Below are 23,473 nucleotides of genomic sequence, written 5' to 3'. Positions count from 1 at the left end.
CCCCCCCAAAAAAAAAAAAAATCCCAAAAGGGGGGCCCCCCCAAAAAAAAATTTTTCCCAAATTTAAATGGCCCCCTTTTTAAAAAAAATTTTTTTTTTTTTTTTTTAAAAAAAAAAAGGGGGGGGGTTTTTTTTTTAAAAAATTAAAATTTTTTTTCCCCTTTTTTAAATTTTCCCAAAAAATTTTTAAAAAAAAAAAACCCGGTTTTTTTTTGGGAAAAAAATTTTTAAAAAATTTAAAAAAGGTTTTTTTCCCCTTTTTAAATTTTAATTTTAAAAAAAAAAGGGAAAAAAAAAAAGGGAATTTTTTCCCCGGGGTTTTAAAGGGGAAACCCGGAAAAAAGGGGGGGGGGGGCAAAAAACAAATTTTAAAAAAGGGGAAAAAAAAAACCCCCAAAAAAATTTTTTTTAAAAATTTCCCCCCCCTGTTTTTGGGGAAAAAATTTTTTTTTTTTTTTTTTTTAAATTTTTTGGGGGGGGGGAGGAAAAGGGGTTTGGGGGGGAAAAAGGCCCCCCAAAAAAAAAAAAAAAAGGGAAAATTTTAAAAAAATTTTTTGGTTTCCCCGGGGGGGGGGGGCCCCCCCAAAAAAAAAATTAAATTAAAAAATTTTGCCCCTTTTAAAAGGGGGGGGTTTTTTAAAAACCCCCCCCAAAAAAAAATTTTTTTTTTTTCCCCCCCTTTCCCCTTCCCTTTTTTTTTTAAAAAATTTTCCCCCAAAAAAATTTAAAAATTTTTTTTTTCCCGGGGTTTTTTTTTCCCCTTTTTTTGGGCCCCTTTTTTTCCCCCCAAAAAAAAACCCCCCCCCCCCCCCCGGAAAAAAATTTTTTAAAAAAGGGGAAAAAATTTCCCCCCCCTTTTTCCCCTTTTTTAAAAAGGGGGGGGAAAAATTTAAATTTTTTTTTTTTTTTTAAATTTTAAAAAAAAAAAAAAAAAAATTTTTTTTTTGGGTTTTTTAAAAATTTTCCCCGGGGAAAAAAGGGGTTTTTAAAAAAAAATTTTTTTTTTGGGAAAAGGTTTTTAAAAATTTTTGGGGGGGGGGGGGGTTTAAAAGAATGTGTGGAACCCCAAACATTATCTGGGAAAAGAAAAAAAGGGATTTTTTAAAGGGAAAAAAGTGGTTCCAACGATGTTGTATGGTTGCGAAAAACCGGGGCAAGGGATAAGTTGTGCGCGGAGGATGGATGTGCGGGAAATTGAATGTTTGAGGACAAAAAGGGGGTGTGAGGGGGTTTTGATGGGTAAGTAACAAAAAGGGTAAGAAGATGTGGGAAATAAAAAGAGCGGGTTAAAGAAGCAAAGGGGGGGTGTTTTGAAATGGTTGGGGCCCAAAATGGAGAAATAAATTGAAAAGATTCCAAAGAGAAAAAAATGGGGTAAGGGTGGGGGGAACAGGAAAAGGGGAGCCAAATTTGGAGGGGGAAAAGGGGAAAAAGTGAAAAAGTTTTTGGTGATCGGGGCCTGAACATGCAGGAGGGTGAAAGGGGGCAAGGAATAAGTGAATTGGAGCGATTTTGGTCCCCCGGGGGTTAACTTTCTGCAGTGATTGAATAAAGGGCATTTAAGCGTCGGGGGAAAACCCAAAGGGAAACGGTATGTATTTATATTTGCGGGGTGTGGACGAAAAGTATAAACATTTGTGGGGGGGGTTGGGGCCCTTTCCCTTTCGCCCTTTTTCCTTTTCGCTCCCTTTCGAAAAACCGGGAGACAGCAAAAAAAAACAAAAAAAAATTTAAATTATTATCCCGGGGATAGGGGAGAAAGAATATTTCCCCCACAAAAACCCCTGCTTTGGTAAAGGGGCGACTAAAAAAGGGGGGGGAAGGGGGGGCTGGAAATCCTCCCCCCTCTTTTTTTTTTTTTTTTAATTTTTTCAAAAAAAGGGAACAGAAAAAGGGGCCGGGGGAATTATTCCCTCTAAGGCCCAGCCCCTCTTTTTTAAAACCTCCCTTTTGCTACTGCGGGAAAGGGCGAATAGTTTGTAAAAAAAAAAAAATATACCCCTTTGGGATAGGGGAGAAAAAATTCCTTCCCCCACAAATTCCCTGCGTTCGTAAAGGCACAAAAAGGGGAAAGGGGTGCAAACCTTCCCTCTCTTTTTTTTTTTTAATTTTTTCCATAAAAAGGGAAAAAGAAAAGGGGGGGCCAGGTGAGGATATTCCCTAAAAGGGCCCCAGCCCCTTTGTTCTTAACGCCCCTTTTCCGCTAATGGGGGAAAAATGGCGAATGGAATGAAAAAAAGAATATATCCAAAAATTGCAATAAAAAACTTTTTTGTTTTTTTAATTTATTTCTCACATCTACCCCTCCTGAAACCACACTCCCTTTTTTCCCCCAATCGTGCCTTAACATCCCTTCACCCTTCCCAATAAATTTCCTTCCCATATTTTTTCCCGGGAAATTTACTAACAAACTTAACCTCTGAAATTTTTGAGCACCCCAACTTTTACCCCCCCTTTCCCTTTTGTACAATGGCACAATGAAAGGGCATTCTGCCAATCCTCGGGAAACCCCCATCATAAGTCTTACAACATTAAAAAACCCTTTAACCAATGTGAAATTTAAAAATATATAAAATATATATAATATTAAATATTATATATTTATAAATTATATAAATATATATTTTTTTTTTTCTTTTTTTTTTAAACTTTTTCGCCTTTTCCCCCCACGTTAGCGGTAGCTTTTAAAAAACAGAGGACGGGGCCTTTTGGGGGAAATATCCTCCCCCCGGCCCCCCTCTGTTCCCCTTTTTTTGAAAATTAGAAAAAACGAGAGGGAGGATTTCCACCCCCCCCCCCCCGCTCCCCCTTTCCCCCCCCCCCACCCCCTTTTTTTTTTTAATTTTCCAAAAGAAGGAACGAGGGGGCCCCGGTGAGGATATTTTCCAAAAAATGCCCATCCTCGGGTTTTTAAGCAAAAACCCCTAACCCCCGGGGAAAAGGCGAAAAAGGTTTTTAAAGAAAGAATATTTTATATATTTTTTTTTATTTTTTTATTTTGCTTTTTTCCTGTCCCCACTTTAGCGAGGTAGTGCAAGTAAACAGAAAAAAAGAAATGGCCCAACCCCCCACAACACATGTAATTTCAAACCCCCACACACCAAAAATATACATACCTAACATTTCAAAAGATACATATATATACAAAACACAGACATATACACAAGTACAAAATTCCCTACTGTCGCCTTTATTCATTCCCCTTGCCCCCAGCCAAAAATTTAAATGACAACCCCCCCCCCCTCATGGTGCGACTACGGAAAGGGGAAAAGGGAACAAAGTCCACATTTGTTCACACTCATTTTCTAGCTGTCATGGGAATAAAGCCTAAAAACCCCAAACTCCCTTTTTCCCCATCCAGGGCCCCCAGAATTTTTTCCCTGGTTTTTTCCCAGATCTTCACATGCCCCCGGTTCCCAAACCACTGACAGCATTCGACCCCGGTATACCACAAACGTTCCAATTCACTCTATTTTTTGCATCCTTTCAAACCCCCCTTTCCCTGTTTTTGGCCCCGATCACTTTAAAAACTTTTTCACTCCATCTTTCCACCTCCAATTTTGGTTCCCCCCCCACTTCTCCTTTTTCCCCCCCCTCTGACATAAATCCCTTGGTCAATCCCTCCTCACTTTTTCCCCTCCATGTGACCAAACCATTTAAAAAAAACCCCTTCGCTCTCTCAACCAACCCTTTTTTTTCCCCAAAAATCTCTCTTCCCCTTTTTTACTTACCATCAAACCAACCCCACACCACATATTGTTCCCCAAACATCTCATTTTCCAAACCCATCCCCCCCCTCCCCACAAATCCCAATCCAAGCCCAAACCCCGCCCAAAAAAGGGCCCCTACAAACATCCATTGGAACCCAATAAATTCCCCTTCCCAAAAAATTTAAACCCCTTTTTTCCCCTTTTTCCAAAATAAGTTCTCACTTCCACCATTCTTAAGGGTCCAAAATTTTCCCCCCCTCCCCCACCCTATAAACCACTTCCGCTTCCCGGTTTTCCCCCGCTGCCAAATCCACTCCCAGATATCTAAAAACTTTACTTCCTCCAATTTTTTTTCCATTAAACTTAACCCCCCAAATTTTTTTAAAAATTGCCCTCAACCCTACTGTAAATAATAACCCCGCTCTTATTTTACATTTTCCCAATTTTTTTCTTCACACACTTTTCCAAAATCAAATCCCCCAGCTTTTGCAGTTTCTCACATGAAAACCCACCAGGCTTTTTATCATCCGAACAACAACCGACTCACTTCCGGTATAATATATTTTTTTTTTTTTTTTTTTTTTTTACTTTGTCGCTGTCCCCCCCGCGTTTGCGAGGTACCCAAAGGGAAACAACAAAGAAATGGCCCAACCCTCCCCTTACACAGTACTTACACACGCCCACCACAGCAAATATACAAAACCTTTACACAGCTTTCCATGGTTTACCCCGGAACGCTTCCATGCCTTGATTCAATCCATTTACAGCAGTCAACCCCTGTTACCACATCGCTCCAATTCACTCTTTTCCTTTGCCCTCCTTTCACCCTCCGCATTTCAGCCCCGATCACACAAAATCCTTTTCACCCCAAATCTTTCCACCCCCAAATTTTGGTCCCCCCCTTCCCCTTCGTCCCTCCACCTCCGACACAAAATACCCTCTTGGTCAATCTTCCTCACCTTTCTCTCCATGTCCCAAAAACCATTCAAAACACCCTCTTCTGCCTCTCAAACCCCCTTTTTTTTTCCCCACATCCTCTTACCCTTACGTTACTTACTCGATCAAACCACCTCACACCACACATTGTCCTCAAACATCTCATTTCCAGCACATCCATCCTCCTGCGCACAACTCTATCCATAGCCCACGCCTCGCAACCATACAACATTGTTGGAACTACTATTCCTTCAAACATACCCATTTTTGCTTTCCGGGATAATATATATATATAATATATATATATATATATATATATATATATATATATATATATATATATATATATATATATATATATATATATATATATATGCGTGCATAGTGCCATTGTACAAAGGCAAAGGGGATAAGAGTGAGTGCTCAAATTACAGAGGTATAAGTTTGTTGAGTATTCCTGGTAAATTATATGGGAGGATATTGATTGAGAGGGTGAAGGCATGTACAGAGCATCAGATTGGGGAAGAGCACTGTGGTTTCAGAAGTGGTAGAGTATGTGTGGATCAGGTGTTTGCTTTGAAGAATGTATGTGAGAAATACTTAGAAAAGCAAATGGATTTGTATGTAGCATTTATGGATCTGGAGAAGGCATATGATAGAGTTGATAGAGATGCTCTGTGGAAGGTATTAAGAATATATGGTGTGGGAGGCAAGTTGTTAGAAGCAGTGAAAAGTTTTTATCGAGGATGTAAGGCATGTGTACGTGTAGGAAGAGAGGAAAGTGATTGGTTCTCAGTGAATGTAGGTTTGCGGCAGGGGTGTGTGATGTCTCCATGGTTGTTTAATTTGTTTATGGATGGGGTTGTTAGGGAGGTGAATGCAAGAGTTTTGGAAAGAGGGGCAAGTATGAAGTCTGTTGGGGATGAGAGAGCTTGGGAAGTGAGTCAGTTGTTGTTCGCTGATGATACAGCACTGGTGGCTGATTCATGTGAGAAACTGCAGAAGCTGGTGACTGAGTTTGGTAAAGTGTGTGGAAGAAGAAAGTTAAGAGTAAATGTGAATAAGAGCAAGGTTATTAGGTACAGTAGGGTTGAGGGTCAAGTCAATTGGGAGGTGAGTTTGAATGGAGAAAAACTGGAGGAAGTGAAGTGTTTTAGATATCTGGGAGTGGATCTGGCAGCGGATGGAACCATGGAAGCGGAAGTGGATCATAGGGTGGGGGAGGGGGCGAAAATTCTGGGAGCCTTGAAGAATGTGTGGAAGTCGAGAACATTATCTCGGAAAGCAAAAATGGGTATGTTTGAAGGAATAGTGGTTCCAACGATGTTGTATGGTTGCGAGACGTGGGCTATGGATAGAGTTGTGCGCAGGAGGATGGATGTGCTGGAAATGAGATGTTTGAGGACAATATGTGGTGTGAGGTGGTTTGATCGAGTAAGTAACGTAAGGGTAAGAGAGATGTGTGGAAATAAAAAGAGCGTGGTTGAGAGAGCAGAAGAGGGTGTTTTGAAATGGTTCGGGCACATGGAGAGAATGAGTGAGGAAAGATTGACCAAGAGAATATATGTGTCGGAGGTGGAGGGAACGAGGAGAAGAGGGAGACTAAATTGGAGGTGGAAAGATGGAGTGAAAAAGATTTTGTGTGATCGGGGCCTGAACATGCAGGAGGGTGAAAGGAGGGCAAGGAATAGAGTGAATTGGAGCGATGTGGTATACCGGGGTTGACGTGCTGTCAGTGGATTGAATCAAGGCATGTGAAGCGTCTGGGGTAAACCATGGAAAGCTGTGTATGTATGTATATTTGCGTGTGTGGACGTATGTATATACATGTGTGTGGGGGTGGGTTGGGCCATTTCTTTCGTCTGTTTCCTTGCGCTACCTCGCAAACGCGGGAGACAGCGACAAAGCAAAAGAAAAAATAAATATATTATCCCTGGGGATAGGGGAGAAAGAATACTTCCCACGTATTCCCTGCGTGTCGTAGAAGGCGACTAAAAGGGGAGGGAACGGGGGGCTGGAAATCCTCCCCTCTCATTTTTTTTTTTTTTTAATTTTTCAAAAGAAGGAACAGAGAAGAGGGCCAGGTGAGGATTATTCCCTCTAAGGCCCAGTCCTCTGTTCTTAACGCTACCTTGCTACTGCGGGAAATGGCGAATAGTTTGAAAAAAAAAATATATATATCCCTGGGATAGGTGAGAAAGAATACTTCCCACATATTCCCTGCGTGTCGTAGAAGGCGACTAAAAGGGAAGGGGGCTGGAAATCCTTCCCTCTCATTTTTTTTTTAATTTTCCATAAGAAGGAAAAGAGAAGGGGGCCAGGTGAGGATATTCCCTCAAAGGCCCAGTCCTCTGTTCTTAACGCTACCTCGCTAATGCGGGAAATGGCGAATGGTATGAAAGAAAGAATATATCCATAAATGCTATATACAAATCTATTTGCTTTTTTAACTATTTCTCACATCTACCACTCCTGAAACCACACTGCTCTTCCCCAATCTGATGCTCTGTACATGCCTTCACCCATTCAATCAATACCTTCCCATATAATTTCCCAGGAATACTCAACAAACTTATACCTCTGTAATTTGAGCACTCACTTTTATCCCCTTTGCCTTTGTACAATGGCACAATGCAAGCATTCTGCCAATCCTCAGGCACCTCATCATGAGTCATACATACATTAAATAACCTTACCAATGTGTATATATATATATATTTTTCTTTCTTTTCTTTTAAACTATTCGCCATTTCCCACGTTAGCGAGGTAGCGTTTAAGAACAGAGGACTGGGCCTTTGTGGAATATCCTCACCTGGCCCCCCTCTGTTCCTTCTTTTGGAAAATTAGAAAAAAACGAGAGGGGAGGATTTCCAGCCTCCCGCTCCCTTCCCCCCCCCCCCCCCCTTTTTTTTTTTTTTTTTTTAATTTTCCAAAAGAAGGAACAGAGGGGGGCCAGGTGAGGATATTCCACAAATGCCCAGTCCTCTGTTCTTAACGCTACCTCACTAACGCGGGAAATGGCGAATAGTTTGAAAGAAAGAATATATATATATTTTATTTATTTATTTATTTTGCTTTGTCGCTGTCTCCCACTTTAGCGAGGTAGTGCAAGTAAACAGACGAAAGAAATGGCCCAACCCACCCACATACACATGTATATACATACACATCTACACACGCACATATACATACCTATACATTTCAACGTATACATATATATACACACACAGACATATACACATGTACATAATTCATACTGTCTGCCTTTATTCATTCCCATTGCCACCCAGCCACACATGAAATGACAAGCCCCTCCCCCTCATGTGTGCGACGTAGCGCGAGGGAAAGGCAACAAAGTCCACATTCGTTCACACTCAGTCTCTAGCTGTCATGTAATAATGCACTGAAACCACAGCTCCCTTTCCACATCCAGGGCCCACAGAATTTTCCATGGTTTATCCCAGATGCTTCACATGCCCTGGTTCAATCCACTGACAGCATGTCGACCCCGGTATACCACATCGTTCCAATTCACTCTATTCCTTGCATGCCTTTCACCCTCCTGCATGTTCAGGCCCCGATCACTTAAAATCTTTTTCACTCCATCTTTCCACCTCCAATTGGGTCTCCCACTTCTCCTTGTTCCCTCCACCTCTGACATATATCCTCTTGGTCAATCTCTCCTCACTTATTCTCTCCATGTGACCAAACCATTTCAAAACACCCTCTTCTGCTCTCTCAACCACACTCTTTTTCTTACCACACATCTCTCTTACCCTATTATTACTTACTTGATCAAACCATCTCACACCACATATTGTCCTCAAACATCTCATTTCCAGCACATCCACCCTCCTCCGCACTACTCTATCCATAGCCCACACCTCGCAACCATATAACATTGTTGGAACCACTATTTCTTTAACACATCCACCCTCCTCCGCACAACCCTATCTATATCCCATGTCTTGCAACCATATAACAATGTTGGAACCACTGTTCCTTCAAACATACTCATTTTTGCTTTCCAAGATAACGTTCTCTACTTCCACTCATTCTTCAACGCTCCCAGAACTTTCGCCCCCTCCCCTACCCTATGATTCACTTCCGCTTCCATGGTTCCATCCGCTGCCAAATCCACTCCTAGATATCTAAAACACTTCACTTCCTCCAGTTTTTCTCCATTCAAACTTACCTCCCAATTGACTTGTCCCTCAACCCTACTGTACCTAATAACCTTGCTCTTATTCACATTTACTCTCAGCTTTCTTCTTTCACACACTTTACCAAACTCAGTCACCAGCTTCTGCAGTTTCTCACATGAATCAGCCACCAGTGCTGTATCATCAGCGAACAACAACTGACTCACTTCCCAAGCTCTCCATGGTTGTTTAATTTGTTTATGGATGGGGTGATTAGGGAGGTGAATGCAAGACTTGGAGAGAGGGGCAAGTATGCAATCTGTTGTCGATGACGGGTCTTGGGACGCGAGTCAGTCGTTTGCTGATGATAGAGCACTGGTGGTTAATTCGGGTGAGAAACTGCAGAAGTTGGTGATTGAGTGGTAAAGTGTGTGAAAGAAGAAAGCTGAGAGTAAATGTAAATAAGAGCAAGGTTATTAGGTTCAGAAGGGTTGAGGCACAATTTAATTGGGAGGTAAGTTTAAACGGAGAAAAACCGGAAGTGAAATGTTTTAGATATCTGGGAGTGGATTTAGCAGCAGATGGAAGCAGAAGTGAGTCACAAGGTGGGGGAGGGGGCGAAGGTTCTGGGAGCATTGAAGAATGCGTGGAAGGCGAGAACATTATCTCGGAGAGCAAAAATGGGTATGTTTGAAGGAACAGTGGTTCCAACATTGTTGTATGGTTGCAAGACATGGGATATGGATAGGGTTGTGCGGAGGAGGGTGGTGTTGGAAATGAAATGTTTGAAGACAATATATATGGTATGGTAATAAAAAGAGCATGGTTGGGACAGCAGAAGAGGGTGTGTTGAAATGGTTTGGTAACATGGAGAGAATGAGTGAGGAAAGATTGACAAAGAGGATATATGTGTCAGATGTAGAGGGAACAAGAAGTGAGAGACCAAATTGGAGGTGGAAGGATGGAGTGAAAAAGATTTTGAGTGATCAGGGCCTGAACATACAGGAGGGTGAAAGGCGTGCAAGGAATAGAGTGAATTAGAATGATATGGTATATCGGGTCGATATGCTGTCAATGGATTGAACCAGGGTATGTGAAGAGTCTGGGTTAAACCATGGAAAGATTTGTGGGGCCTGGGTGTGGAAAGGGAGCTGTGGTTTTGGTGCATTACACATGACAGCTAGAGACTGAGTGTGAACAAATGTGGCCTTTTGTCTTTTCCAAGAGCTACCTCGTGGGGGAAGGGGGAATGCTATTTCATGTGTGGCGGGCTGGCAATGGGAATGAATAAAGGCAGCAAGTATGAATATGTACATGTGTATGTACATATATGTCTGTATGTATATGCTGAAATGTATAGGTATGTATATGTGGGTGGGTTGGGCCATTCTTTCGTCTGTTTCCTTGTGCTACCTTGCTAACACAGGAGACAGCGACAAAGTATATTAGATAAATATAATAAATAAAATAAATACTTCCCTAAGCTGAAAAATACTCTATAAATATGAACTGAATAATCACAAAATCACCTAAAAGATTAACCATTAACTATTTACAGCCTTAATGTCCCCCAACATATAATTCAACCATAGATTCAAATTCACCATAAAATATAGTGCTAATGTTGAGGTTTACAAGCAAATCTATTGCCCTCAGAAATACCAAAGTTTTTTAATACAAAGTTTTCAAGTAAATCTATACCCTCACAAAAAAAAATTTTTTAGTCCAAAAACGTTTTAAAATCAAAGTATGACATTATCCAATGCATCTATACTTGTTAAAGTCAAGGGAAATATCTCAATGCTTCCCGGAGGTGACAGAAACTCAATGAACACGAACTGAATAATCACAGAATGTTTTAAAAAGAAACAAGTAATTACTTTTTTTTTTTTTTTTTTTTGCTTTGTCGCTGTCTCCCGCATTTGCGAGGTAGCGCAAGAAAACAGACGAAAGAAATGGCCCAACCCACCCCCATACACATGTATATACATACGTCCACACATGCAAATATACACACTAACACAGCTTTCCATGGTTTCCCCCAGACGCTTCACATGCCCTGATTCAATCCACTGACAGCACGTCAACCCCGGTATACCACATCGCTCCAATTCACTCTATTCCTTGCCCTCCTTTCACCCTCCTGCATGTTCAGGCCCCGATCACACAAAATCTTTTTCACTCAATCTTTCCACCTCCAATTTGGTCTCCCTCTTCTCCTCGTTCCCTCCACCTCCGACACATATATCCTCTTGGTCAATCTTTCCTTACTCATTCTCTCCATGTGCCCAAACCATTTCAAAACACCCTCTTCTGTTCTCTCAACCATGCTCTTTTTATTTCCACACATCTCTCTTACCCTTACGTTACTTACTCGATCAAACCACCTCACACCACACTTACAGGCCTTAATATCCTCCAACAATTTTTTCAATCCCAGGTTCGAATTCAACATGAAAATTGTGCTTATAATGAGGCGTTCCAGCATATCTATTTCCCTTACAAAAATGCCAAATATTTTAGGTATTCAGAAATTTTTTTTCCTAAAAACATTTTCTTTTAAAAATTGAAATATGACATAAAATGCTTCTATACTTGAAATAATCAAATATCTCAGATAAATCCTCCCCAAGCTGACAGATACCCAATAAATATCTGAATAATCACAGAATCATCTAAAAGAATAAAAACTATCATTTATACATAAGCCTTCATGTCCTATAACATATATTTCAACTCGAGATTTGAATTCAAAATGAAAAATTGTACATACACTGAGGTTTTCAAGCAAATCTTTTATACATAAAGAAATATCAAAAACTTTTTGGTTTTAAAACTGAAATATAACAAAATGAAACAATTCTATACTTGAAATAATGTCGACAAACATCTCATAATGATTCCCCAAGCTGAGAATACCAAATAAATACAAAATGAATAATCATATAATCTCCTTAAAGAGTAACAATGAATTACTTATTTACAGGCCTTAATGTCCCCTAAACATATTTCAACCCCATTTTCAAAATTTGCATGAAAAATAGTCCTTATGCTGAAGTTTTCGAACAAATCTATTAACTTCACAAAGATACACAATAATTGCAGGCAATATATTGTTCAAGGAACTTTTTGCCCTGAAAACTTTTTAAATTTAAATTTGAGATAATGAATTGCTTCTGTACTTGGAATAATCTCAGAAAACATATCAAGATGCTTCCCCAAAATTTTCATATACCCAATTAATATGAACCAAATAATCACAAAGTCTCCTTAAGGAGTAACCATTAATTATGTATTTACAGACCTTAATGTCCTCCAAAATATATTTCACCCCATGATTCGAATTCATCATAAGAAATAGTCCCTATCTGTGGTTTTCAAAGCAAATCTAATACCCTCACAAAAAAAAAAAAATGCAGGTAATAATTCGGGGAATCCTCCAAGAAACCCTTTTGTTTTAAAACTGAAAACTTAAAAAAATCATGGCAAACATCTCATAATGCTTCCCCAAGTCGAATAACACCCAATAAATACGAACCGAATAATCACAAAATCTAAGAGTAGCCATTAACTACTCATTTACAGACTTTAATGTCCCCAACATATATATCAACCCCAGATTCAAGTATAGCATGGAACAATAGTCCTTATACTGAGATTTTAAAGCAAATCTATTACCATCACAAAAATACCAAAACTTGCAGGTAATAAGGGAATTTCTTAGCCCATAACTTTTTTAAGTGAAACATCAGAATGAACTGCATAAATACATGGAATATATCTTATAATGAATGTTCCTAAAAGGTGACAAATACCCAATAAATAGATAATGAATAATCACAGAATCTTCTCTAGGAGTTGCAATTAATTACTTATTATAGGCTTTGATGCTCCCTACATATAATTCAAACTAAGATTCAAATTCAGTATGAAATATAGTCCTTATACTACGATTTTTGAGGAAATCTATTAATCTCACAAAATACCAAAAACTGCAGCTAATAAGGAAATTTTGTAGCCCCCAAAATTTATATTTCATAATTGAAATATGAATATATAATCATGGAGAATATCTTATAATGTTCCCAAAAGCCAACAAATATCCAATAAATATGAACTAAATATTCATAGAATCTTCTATAAGAGTAACAATTAATTACTTATTTACAGGCTTTAATGTCCCCTAACATCTAATTCAACCACAGACTCAAAGTCAGCATTAAAAATTGTCCTTATACTAAGTTTTTCACATATATCTTTTACCCATGGAAGCAGAAGTGAATCATAGGGTGGGGGAGGGGGTGAAAATTCTGGGAGCCTTAAAAATGTGTGGAAGTTGAGAACATTATCTCCAAAAGCAAAAATGGCTATGTTTGAAGGAATAGTGGTTCCAACAATGTTGTATGGTTGCGAGGCCTGGGCTATGGATAGAGTTGTGCGCAGGAGGGTGGATGTGCTGGAAATGAGATGTTTGAGGACAATATGTGGTGTGAGGTGGTTTGATCGAGTAAGTACTGTAAGAGAGATGTGTGGAAATAAAAAGAGTGTGGTTGAGAGAGCAGAAGAGGGTGTTTTGAAATGGTTTAGGCACATGGAGAGAATGAGTGAGGAAAGATTGACCAAGAGGATATATGTATCGGAGGTGGAGGGAACGAGGAGAAGTGGGAGACCAAATTGGAGGTGGAAAGATGGGGTGAAAAAGATTTTGAGTGATCGGGGCCTGAACATGTAGGAGGATGAAAGGCGGGCAAGGAATAGAGTGAATTGGATCGATGTGGTATACTGGGGTAGATGTGCTGTCAATGGATTGAATCAGGGCATGTGAAGCATCTGGGGTAAACCATGGAAAGTTCTGTGAGGCCTGGATGTGGAAAGGGAGCTGTGGTTTCGGGCATTATTACATGACAGCTAGAGACTGAGTGTGAACGAATGGGGCCTTCGTTGTCTTTTCCTAGCGCAACTTCGCACACATGAGGGGGGAGGGGGAAGGTATTCCATGTGTGGCGAGATGGCGATGGGAATGAATAAAGGCGGTGTGAATTGTGTGCATGTGTATATATGTATGTGTCTGTGTGTGTATATATATGTGTACATTGAGATGTATGGGTATGTATATTTGCGTGTGTGGACGTGTATGTATATACATGTGTATGGGGGTGGGTTGGGCCATTTCTTTTGTCTGTTTCCTTGCGCTACCTCACAAACGCGGGAGACAGCGACAAAGCAAAATAAATCTTTTACCCACACAAAAATACCAATAAATTGCATGTAATATTGTTCAAGGAATTTTTCTTTTTCTTTTTCTGCCCAAATCCTTTTACTTTTGAAACTGAAGTATGACGTAGTGAAATGCTTACATATTTGAAATAATCATAGCAAATATCTCATAAAGCTTACCCAAGCCAACAAATATCCAATAAATATGAACATAATAATCATATAATGTTCTAAAAGAGTAACAATCAATTACTTTTTCATAGGCCTTAATGTCGCCTAACATATATTACAACCCCAGATTCGAATTCAGCATGAAAAATACTCCTTGCACTGGGGTTTCCAAGCAAATTATTATCCTCACAAAAACAGCAAAAATTGCAAGGTAAGGAAATTTTTTAAAACAAAAAGCTTTTTTGTACTAAAGCTGAAATACACAGCAGTTGGTAGGCAGCTAACGGCCAGGGAGGTATGTTACCAGTACTACCCAACTGGGTATCAGGGGGGTTATTGACATCTGCTTAGTGAGCTAGCACTTTAGTGGTTGTCAAGTTGCACTCCTCTGACCCAGGTAGCTGTCTTTTCTTTCTGCCTCACTAACATGTGGACTACTGGCATTCTGTCCATAAATATACAATGTCTCCTTGTCAACACTTAGCTCATTCTTTGAAACTCTGGATTTTCCTGAAGTGAGCACTATGTGCTTGCCCTGCCTTTTGACAAAATGGTAGGAGTGGTAGATAGAAGCATTAGGTAGAACATTCAAAAGTAGTAGGCAAGGGCATTAGATAGAAGTATTCATTAGGAACATTAGGTAGGAGCCTCTGCAAACACTGTGCTAGACTTTCCCTCTGCCAGTGGCCTGTTAAGGGTGAGGTACTAAAGGCTAAGAAGTGGCACTGGAGTTCTTTAGTTATGGAGGGATTGTTGCCATGGCCACCCCTTTGAGAGAGTACCAATTTGAACAGGCATCAGAGATGTGCATAAATATCAACTCAACATATATTTCAACCACAGATTTGAATTCAGCATGAAAAATAGTCCTTATACTGAGGTTGTCAAGCAAATCTATTACCCTCACAAAAATACCAAAAATTGCAGGTAATAGTTCAGGTAACTATTTACCCTAAAAACCTCTTTTGTCTTAAATGATGAAATGCTTCTAAACTTAAAATAATCTCGGCAAATATCTCATAATGATTCCTAAAGCTAATAGATATCCAATGAATATGAACTGAATGATCACAGAATCTCCAAAGAGTAGTGATCACTTACTTATTTACAAGCCTTAATGTCCCCTAATATATATTTCAACCCCAGATTCAAATTCAGGAGGAAAAATGGTCCTTGCACTGAGGTTTCCAAGTAAATCATTACCCTTACAAAAATATCAAAAACTGCACAAATAAGGGAATTTTCTATCCAAAAAAACTCTTGTTTTACCTCCATGGCCATTGGCAACCTATCAGCTACTACCCATCAGTTACATAACTTTCATACTTGATTGCAGTTTCCCTGTTACACCTAAGAAACTTACTTTTATTCCACTAACATACATTTCAAACCCAAATTCGAATTCAGCATGAAAAATAGTCCTTGTACTGAGGTGTTCAAGCAAATCTATTACCCTTACAAAAATACCTAAAAACTGCAGGTAATAATTGGCTTGTACAATATCAAAATGCTATACTTACACATATTCTCATGCTATACTTACACATATTCTCAAGACCTTCGTACAAGAGATTTACTTCGGAGGCATCCAAGGCTTCCACAAAGACATCTGGGGTGTAATGGCGAAGAAGGTCATACTCCCCATCTTCATCTTTCTGACACCATTCTTGTGCATTTCTGAATCGAACTTTGCCTCCTCGATAAACTAAGAAATGAGCAGCTGCTAAATCAAACCCAAGCGTAGCAACACGTTCTTTTCTATAGCTGTTGGCAAAAATAATGCACTGTCAACATATTAGGAATCTTTTTGTTAATGGGAAAAAGAAAGTTGGTACCGAAGCTATGAAATGCAAATTTTTTGTAACATCATAAAATCTTATAACTGCCACAGAAGTTAGTGTGCCTGACTATGACACATTCATGGGTCACCCAGGGTCGAGTGCACAGGCAGTCGGTCCACAGTCAACCCAGCTGTTCATCCACCCCCAGGGATTGGTTGATAAAATGGGTACCCTCGATTTAACGGACTAACAGGGGGAAGGGGTGTCCGTTAATGCCAAAAGTCCGTTAAATAGAACATAACCCATTTCTTTGCCACATTTAAGTTCACACGCTTTCTTTTAACTCCTATATCACTGTACGGTTTAGTGTGTGGTATGATAGTTGGGTGGCAGAGGGACCCGGCAGTGTTGAAATGCTTGCCTGGCAGTTGGACACAGGAGTCAGACTGAGATAAAGTTGATGCCACCCCTCTCATGTGAAAAGATATTTCTTTATAATGAAGTGGGAATGTACTACCTGCTTTCACTGCACCTCTTACATGGCGCAGAGTAGAATTTGAACCTGCATGGGAAAATCCCAAGTTATCGCAAGGCTGCTCACCTTCTTCAGGAGATGGGGCACACCTAAGCAAATCACCTCAGATGGGGGAACCAATCTAGACAGCAAGGAGATGGAAGCTTTCTACAAAACTGGGGAATCATGACTCGCATCTCCTCAGCCCACTTCACCCAGCCCAATGGATGCACTGAAGCAGCAATAAAGGCAGCCAAAAGGGTGTTGAGGGGCAACATGGGTGTTGGAAGTAGCCTCCATAAAAACAAAGTGACTCTGGCTATGCTCCAATATCCCCCCACAGATATGCTAGGTAGGAGCCTCTGCAAACACTGTGCTAGAGTTGCCCTCTGCCAAAGGATAAGAAGACTATGAAGTGGCACTGGAGTTCACCAGTTATGAAGACTCTTCTGCCATGGTCACCCTATTGAGGAAGTTCCTAGAAGGAACAAGCATCAGAGATATAGATAGATAGATAAATAAATAGAAAGACAATGGGAGCTTATCAGATGTGCCTGGGACAAGGCTAGGGGATTCTGCCATTACTTTTTGTTTTACACTAAATGTAATATTTTATGCATTTATCTACAACTGCTATGTACATCTATTTATATGTAAGAGATGCCACATCACCCAATTTCACTATACAATTACGACATTAGATAACAGATAATACTGGCAATGACCACGGATGGGTGAGTGAGGGTAGCTGTTTACAGGAATGAGTAAACAGAGGGCATGATAGTAGATGATTCTAAGTGCTTCACTGTACATCACTTACCATACAGTGCATCTTTACCAAATTAATGACTAACATCTCAGTCACTGTTATCCAGTAAACATTAAGCAAATACAATCAGCCCTTTCAGAGCTCAAAAGACTTTCATGGCCTCTCCCAATGCAAAAAACTTAACCATTCCTAAACTTTATCATCTTTAAAGCATACGTACTAAAACAGTCATAACCATAATTTCTCTTATGAATCAAGAGAGTTAAGCATTCCTAGTTAATGGAAAATACATTATTCACCAAACTGGTTATTCCTAGGTAAGAGCAATAAGGATGGGGTAGTGGGTGCCACAGACATGGCAAGTCCCTTGAGAAGGCACGACACCACCCACCATGGTCACTAGTGGCTCCTAAAAAGCTCATCTTCTGACTGGGTTGGCCACCCAATACAGCCTACTATACAAATTGAATTTAACCTGTAGCAGGACATCTAGAAGGGAGACTGATGCCATTAGCATGTAGCTACATGAACACTGACTGATACTCATAGCACTGAAAGGGTTAAGAAGTGATGAATGTCTGTTTTACATTTATCACTTCATGAAATCATTATCATGTAGACCATATTTCTCTGTTTACTCTGCTAAGAGGTAATGGGATAGCAAGTCATGTTAAGAAAATACACATATCAAATGCATCATCTTTTCCCCTTAACCACAGATTTCCTTCAAATGTTATCTGACAATACAATCATCTATTACCAATAATTCTTGCAATGTATCTTAAACTGATTGCCTAGAATATGGTTATTCATTCATGCACTGGTGGTGAAGTGCCATGCAAGTAAACATCTCAGCAGAACACATACAAACAAAAAGCATTTACATTATCATGTACAATTACTATGAAGTTTTCTTGGTCTGGATGGTGGAATATGACAAGATAATATACCAGCACTCACTCTTGCTAACTCATGTTCATTTCATCCTGAATGGGATCATAATGGGGCAATTACAGCAACATATGCAATTCAGAAAACAGAGAAAAAATAATAGAGCAATGCATTGTTTTTACCTTTGATCCACCAAGTTCACTCTATGTTTAAAATTTCTGTACCAATTCACAATAGCTGATGGCCTAATATCAATTCCCTTTTGCAGCGCATGAACAAGAGAGAGGGTGTAGCCTTTTCTAAACGGGAGATGATGTAAGAAGCCACTCCACTCGTTTTTGGACATAACTTCTCTGAAAAAAGAAAAGTAGATTACTATGATATAAAGTTCAGTTAAGCATGAAGTTTCTTTGCCCATATATGACATATTCTATCATGTAACAGAGCAGTCCATTCAAGTCTGTTTCAAAAGCTTGGTTATGATGTACTCCACATTCCTAGAATCTAACACACATCACTGTCTTCCCATCTTACTTTGGTTTCCACATGCTTCAACTCCTAGACATTTGATTTAAATGCCTTCCTCAGGCCCATCCTTTGAAATAAATTCTCTTTACATGCCTATCTTATCTCAGCACAGCTGGTAATTCTTCTCTCTTGTATTATGACGATCAAAAAGGAACAGAGGAAAGAGCTAACTGATTTTTCCTGTAAGGCTCAGTTGTCTGTTCCTGGAGCTGCCTTACTAAGGTAGGAAATGGCAAACAGGTATGAAAGGATGAATACTTGAGTTCACAAACATTGTCTGTCCTTCCCATTTTATAAAACAAAATTAAAGCCCCCCAGTCATAAATATTATCCGAACTTCTTTGTTTTTCAATATTTCTTTTACTTTTATCATTACAACAAATTCTTCTGAGCAATAAATATCTATCTATTCTAGAGTTGAGATATTTGCTGTTAGTCCACATTTCTTATGGCTTAGCTTCACCATTAGACTTCTTTAAATTTGCTATGAGCATCTATGCATACCACCATCACTCTTTATTCAATACATATTCTGTCTGTATGGAAGGTGCCACAACGTTTTATATCAACTTCTCTCTATTCTCATTAAGCCATGTTTCTGTCAAATCTATAAGTATTATACTGTTATCCTTAGCACTGTTTACTTAAAATGATACTGGTGATGGTTGTCGAAATATGAAGCAAAAGCATATGGGAAAAGTGCATGGATGCTGAATTGATGTAAAACTCCTGTAGGAGGTGTGAAGATCTCAACAAGACCTGCCAAGGGTACATATCAGAGATGAGCACCGCAATGAAGCCTACCAGCAAGATGAAAATGTCAGGAGTCATGTTGGGACATCTACCGATGGAGATGCCAAAGGGCAATTTGAGTCTGGAGTTATATTGCCAAGACTTCAGGTACTGAGGTAGTACACTTGTTGTCTAGTGGTTAGTAAAATTCCTGACTAGTTTGCTGTAGAGATACTCAGGTATCTAAAAGGCAGTGAGGTCAGGTCTGTGAGGGGCAGCTATTCCTAAAGGGAATTGGAGATATCAAAGCAGAATGTCTCAAGCTTCTGATGGGCTTGGGGTAAGTCTGTAAGAGCTGAGCTTCATATGGAAATGGGTAAGGCCATCGATCATTATAGTGTCAACTTTTGATGTGCTACTGCCGACCATTGAAATTTTGCATTGCTTCTCAAGGAAAAGATGTTCCAAACAGAAGCATGATATGTATACATGTAAGATTGAAAACTCTGCTGCCTTACTCAATACATTTTTCTGGTAACATCTTTAACCTGACTTTCTATAAATATCTATAGTAAAACCTCTGTTATCCGAAATGCCTGGGGAATCACCCATTTCAGATAAAAAAAAATTCCAGTTATTCAAGTTTTTTAAATATATCAAATAATGTGATACAGCCATCCTTGCTTTATGCGGAGGTTAAGTTCTGTAAAAACCTTGCACAAAGAGAAATCACACACAGATGACCAGTTAAAAGGCAATGCAAATACTGATATGGTGTATAAGACATGTAATCATAGACTGCACTTTGTACATATCTTAAACAGTCTACATATATACAATGTCATAATCAAATTTTTTTATAGGTCAACTATAGAATTAACTTTATGTTTTTCAATTACCACCTGGTGTGACAAGCTAAACAGTAAAGATAAAAATAAACTAGAGAAAATTGTTAAGAAAGCTAAGAAACTGGATGCAAACACTAAAACATTAGGTATGCTGCACAGGAATAGGCAATGAAGCAGGTGGGGAAGATCATGCAAGATACAACCCATCCTCTACACCAATACTATGTATTTTTACGGTCAGGAAGAAGACTATCTTTGCCTATATAGCACATCAACTGATTCAGGAAATCATTTGTACCAAGAAGCATTCTACAGTTTAACCATCTAAAGATGCTGTAACTCCTCTGTGATATAGCTTCTGAGTGCAATAGACGAGTGTTTATATGATATATTATGCAGCATTTTCATGTGATATTCTATAACTTTTATTCTATAATTCTTATACTTTTTAACCCTGAATTGAGCTTCTAGCCATAAAGAATTTCATTATGTATCATGTATGCAATTTGACAATAAAGACTTCTTATCTTATCTTCATCTTAAACATGCACAGGAAAATGAGATGTGTGCAGCACATTCATGGTCAGCACTGACAAATTCTCCTGTTATCTACACTTTATTTGGCTCCTGATTTTGAATAAACTCATCTAGCCATCCTTTACTTGCATGAAATGGTTGTGGCTCAGCTCCACTGTCTTCTATACATAAATGCTCATAAATCTTCAGATTTAGACCTAAGCTAAAGACCATTGTGGCTACTTTTCTTATTTGTCTCATGCTCTACATGTATCAGGAGCATTTTCTCCATCTTCTCCTTATGTGGATTTCTAATCCTTGTGGATAATACTGCAGACATTGGAGTAGAGTGGACCACAGCACTTCAAATTTTGTCTGCATTCTTCTTTATGTTGCAGACTGCAGATTCACATAGGTTGTACACATGCCCAAGTGCTGATGACCGTTCACCAATGTCAACGTATCATATGATTTCTAGCTTTGTTTCTATGGTCAGAAAGGTTCTCTTCCATTCAAGTGCTGGTTCTGGGGTACGAGATGTTGCTGGATGTTTAAATGCCATAGTAACAAACAAACATAGCTGGTTGCAGGATAATCACATTTGCAGGTATGACCAAACTGCGTAAATAGCACAGATGGTGATTATTGTGAGACTGACCCACTGGTATGGACATGGTGTGCTCCACCAAGGATCCACTCTTACTCTACCTGCAACTCTCACTGAAGTTCTGGCACAGTTTCTACTATGATGACTTTTCCTCACCAACATCAGTGTGCTATATGATTTCTAGCTTTGTTGCTAAGGTCAAAGAGGTTCTGTTCCATTTAAATGCTTGTTTTGGGATAGAAGATGTTGTTGGCCATTTGGATGCCATATCAACAAACACAAACAAATCAGGCTGCAGGAAAATCATATTAGTAGGAATATCCAAATTGCACAAGTAGTACTGATCTGCAACTAAAGGTGGTAACTGTGAGACTTGACTCGCTGATTGGAATGAGGCATGCTCCACCTCATAACACACACTTATTTGATCCATCAACCCTCAATGAAGTTTTGACACACACACCCACATGGTACTAAACTTTGACTGCATAAAGAGGGCTTGGTAAAAGTAAGTTCCTCATATGATAGTGAAATTGCATGTATTGGTCTTGCATAAAGCGAGGACCAGGTATCTTAAAATATTTACCTATTTGTAAATATTTTTCTGAGAAAATATACATATATGTAAGCAAATAAGCACTACCAAAAGCCTTGATCTTCTTCTGCTATTTGGTGACGTTGCAAAAAGTCGCCATACCAATGCTGAAGTCCTTGTCCTCTTGCACAACTTCTTTTCAAGGCTTAAAAAGTTCCTCAAGCACTTTATGTGAGGTAGATGGCTTCGGGTAGTTGTCAGGCAATTGCTGATAACACTTGGAAAGGCCCATTGTCAACAATAATAATCCAGGATGCATAATATACATAAATGTGCAAGAAAGTACATGGAAAACATCAAACAATCACCAATGCCACAAAACACAGGGTAGTTAGTATACTAATGCTACAGTGTGATGTGCAAATTATATGAAATATTTTATGTACCTTTAGTAGTTTTTAATTTTTTTGGATAATCAAGGGTCACCAACCAAAACTGAAAAACATACATTGGTTTACTTTCCCAAACCACAAATATCAGAGGTTTTACTGCATCTTAGTCAGTTTTCATGCTATCCGCTTCAGTAATGGCTCAAATGAAGGTTACAAAACTAGAAATCATACTGCTAATTGTTTCCTTAAACATAAATATTAGCTATACGTTCTATATTTACAATAAATTTCATGCATGTTCCACTGCAAGTCTTTGCGACTATAATGCCTAAGAAACTCATCCCTGTAAGGCAATATTCTAACAAGCATATCTTGAGGATACTTTAGTTATTATCTACTAAGGACCAGACGAATACAGCAACAAAAACTAAGTTGTCTTCATGATGGTATCTTCAATGTAGGTTTGCGGCAGGGGTGTGTGATGTCTCCATGGTTGTTTAATCTGTTTATGGATGGGGTTGTTAGGGAGGTGAATGCAAGAGTTTTGGAAAGAGGGGCAAGTATGAAGTCTGTTGGGGATGAGAGAGCTTGGGAAGTGAGTCAGTTGTTGTTCGCTGATGATACAGCGCTGGTGGCTGATTCATGTGAGAAACTGCAGAAGCTGGTGACTGAGTTTGGTAAAGTGTGTGAAAGAAGAGAGTTAAGAGTAAATGTGAATAAGAGCAAAGGTTATTAGGTACAGTAGGGTTGAGGGTCAAGTCAATTAGGAGGTAAGTTTGAATGGAGAAAAACTGGAGGAAGTAAAGTGTTTTAGATACCTGGGAGTGGATCTGGCAGCGGATGGAACCATGGAAGCGGAAGTGGATCATAGGGTGGGGGAGGGGGCGAAAATTCTGGGAGCCTTGAAGAATGTGTGGAAGTCGAGAACATTATCTCGGAAAGCAAAAATGGCTATGTTTGAAGGAATAGTGGTTCCAACAATGTTGTATGGTTGCGAGGCATGGGCTATGGATAGAGTTGTGCGCAGGAGGGTGAATGTGCTGGAAATGAGATGTTTGAGGACAATGTGTGGTGTGAGGTGGTTTGATCGAGTAAGTAACGTAAGGGTGAGAGAGATGTGTGGAAAGAAAAAGAGCGTGGTTGAGAGAGCAGAAGAGGGTGTTTTGAAATGGTTTGGGCACATG

General features: G+C 39.4%; 1 protein-coding gene across 1 annotated transcript in view; it reads right to left on the bottom strand.

Moving 5' to 3' along the window:
• The window catches only part of LOC139757586 (uncharacterized), a 42,473-nt gene that overhangs the window by 4,787 nt on the left and 14,213 nt on the right, over positions 1 to 23,473 (bottom strand). Inside the window, exons 3-4 of the mRNA XM_071678616.1 lie at positions 18,314 to 18,484; positions 15,716 to 15,940 (exon numbers count right to left, since the gene is read on the bottom strand). Of these exons, the coding sequence (XP_071534717.1) occupies positions 15,716 to 15,940; positions 18,314 to 18,484 (396 nt within the window). The remainder of the gene's footprint in view (positions 1 to 15,715; positions 15,941 to 18,313; positions 18,485 to 23,473) is intronic.

This window comes from Panulirus ornatus, chromosome 1 (assembly GCF_036320965.1).
Source record: "Panulirus ornatus isolate Po-2019 chromosome 1, ASM3632096v1, whole genome shotgun sequence".
NCBI classification, from domain to species: Eukaryota; Metazoa; Arthropoda; class Malacostraca; order Decapoda; family Palinuridae; genus Panulirus; species Panulirus ornatus.
This window is presented reverse-complemented; position numbering and strand designations above follow the sequence as displayed.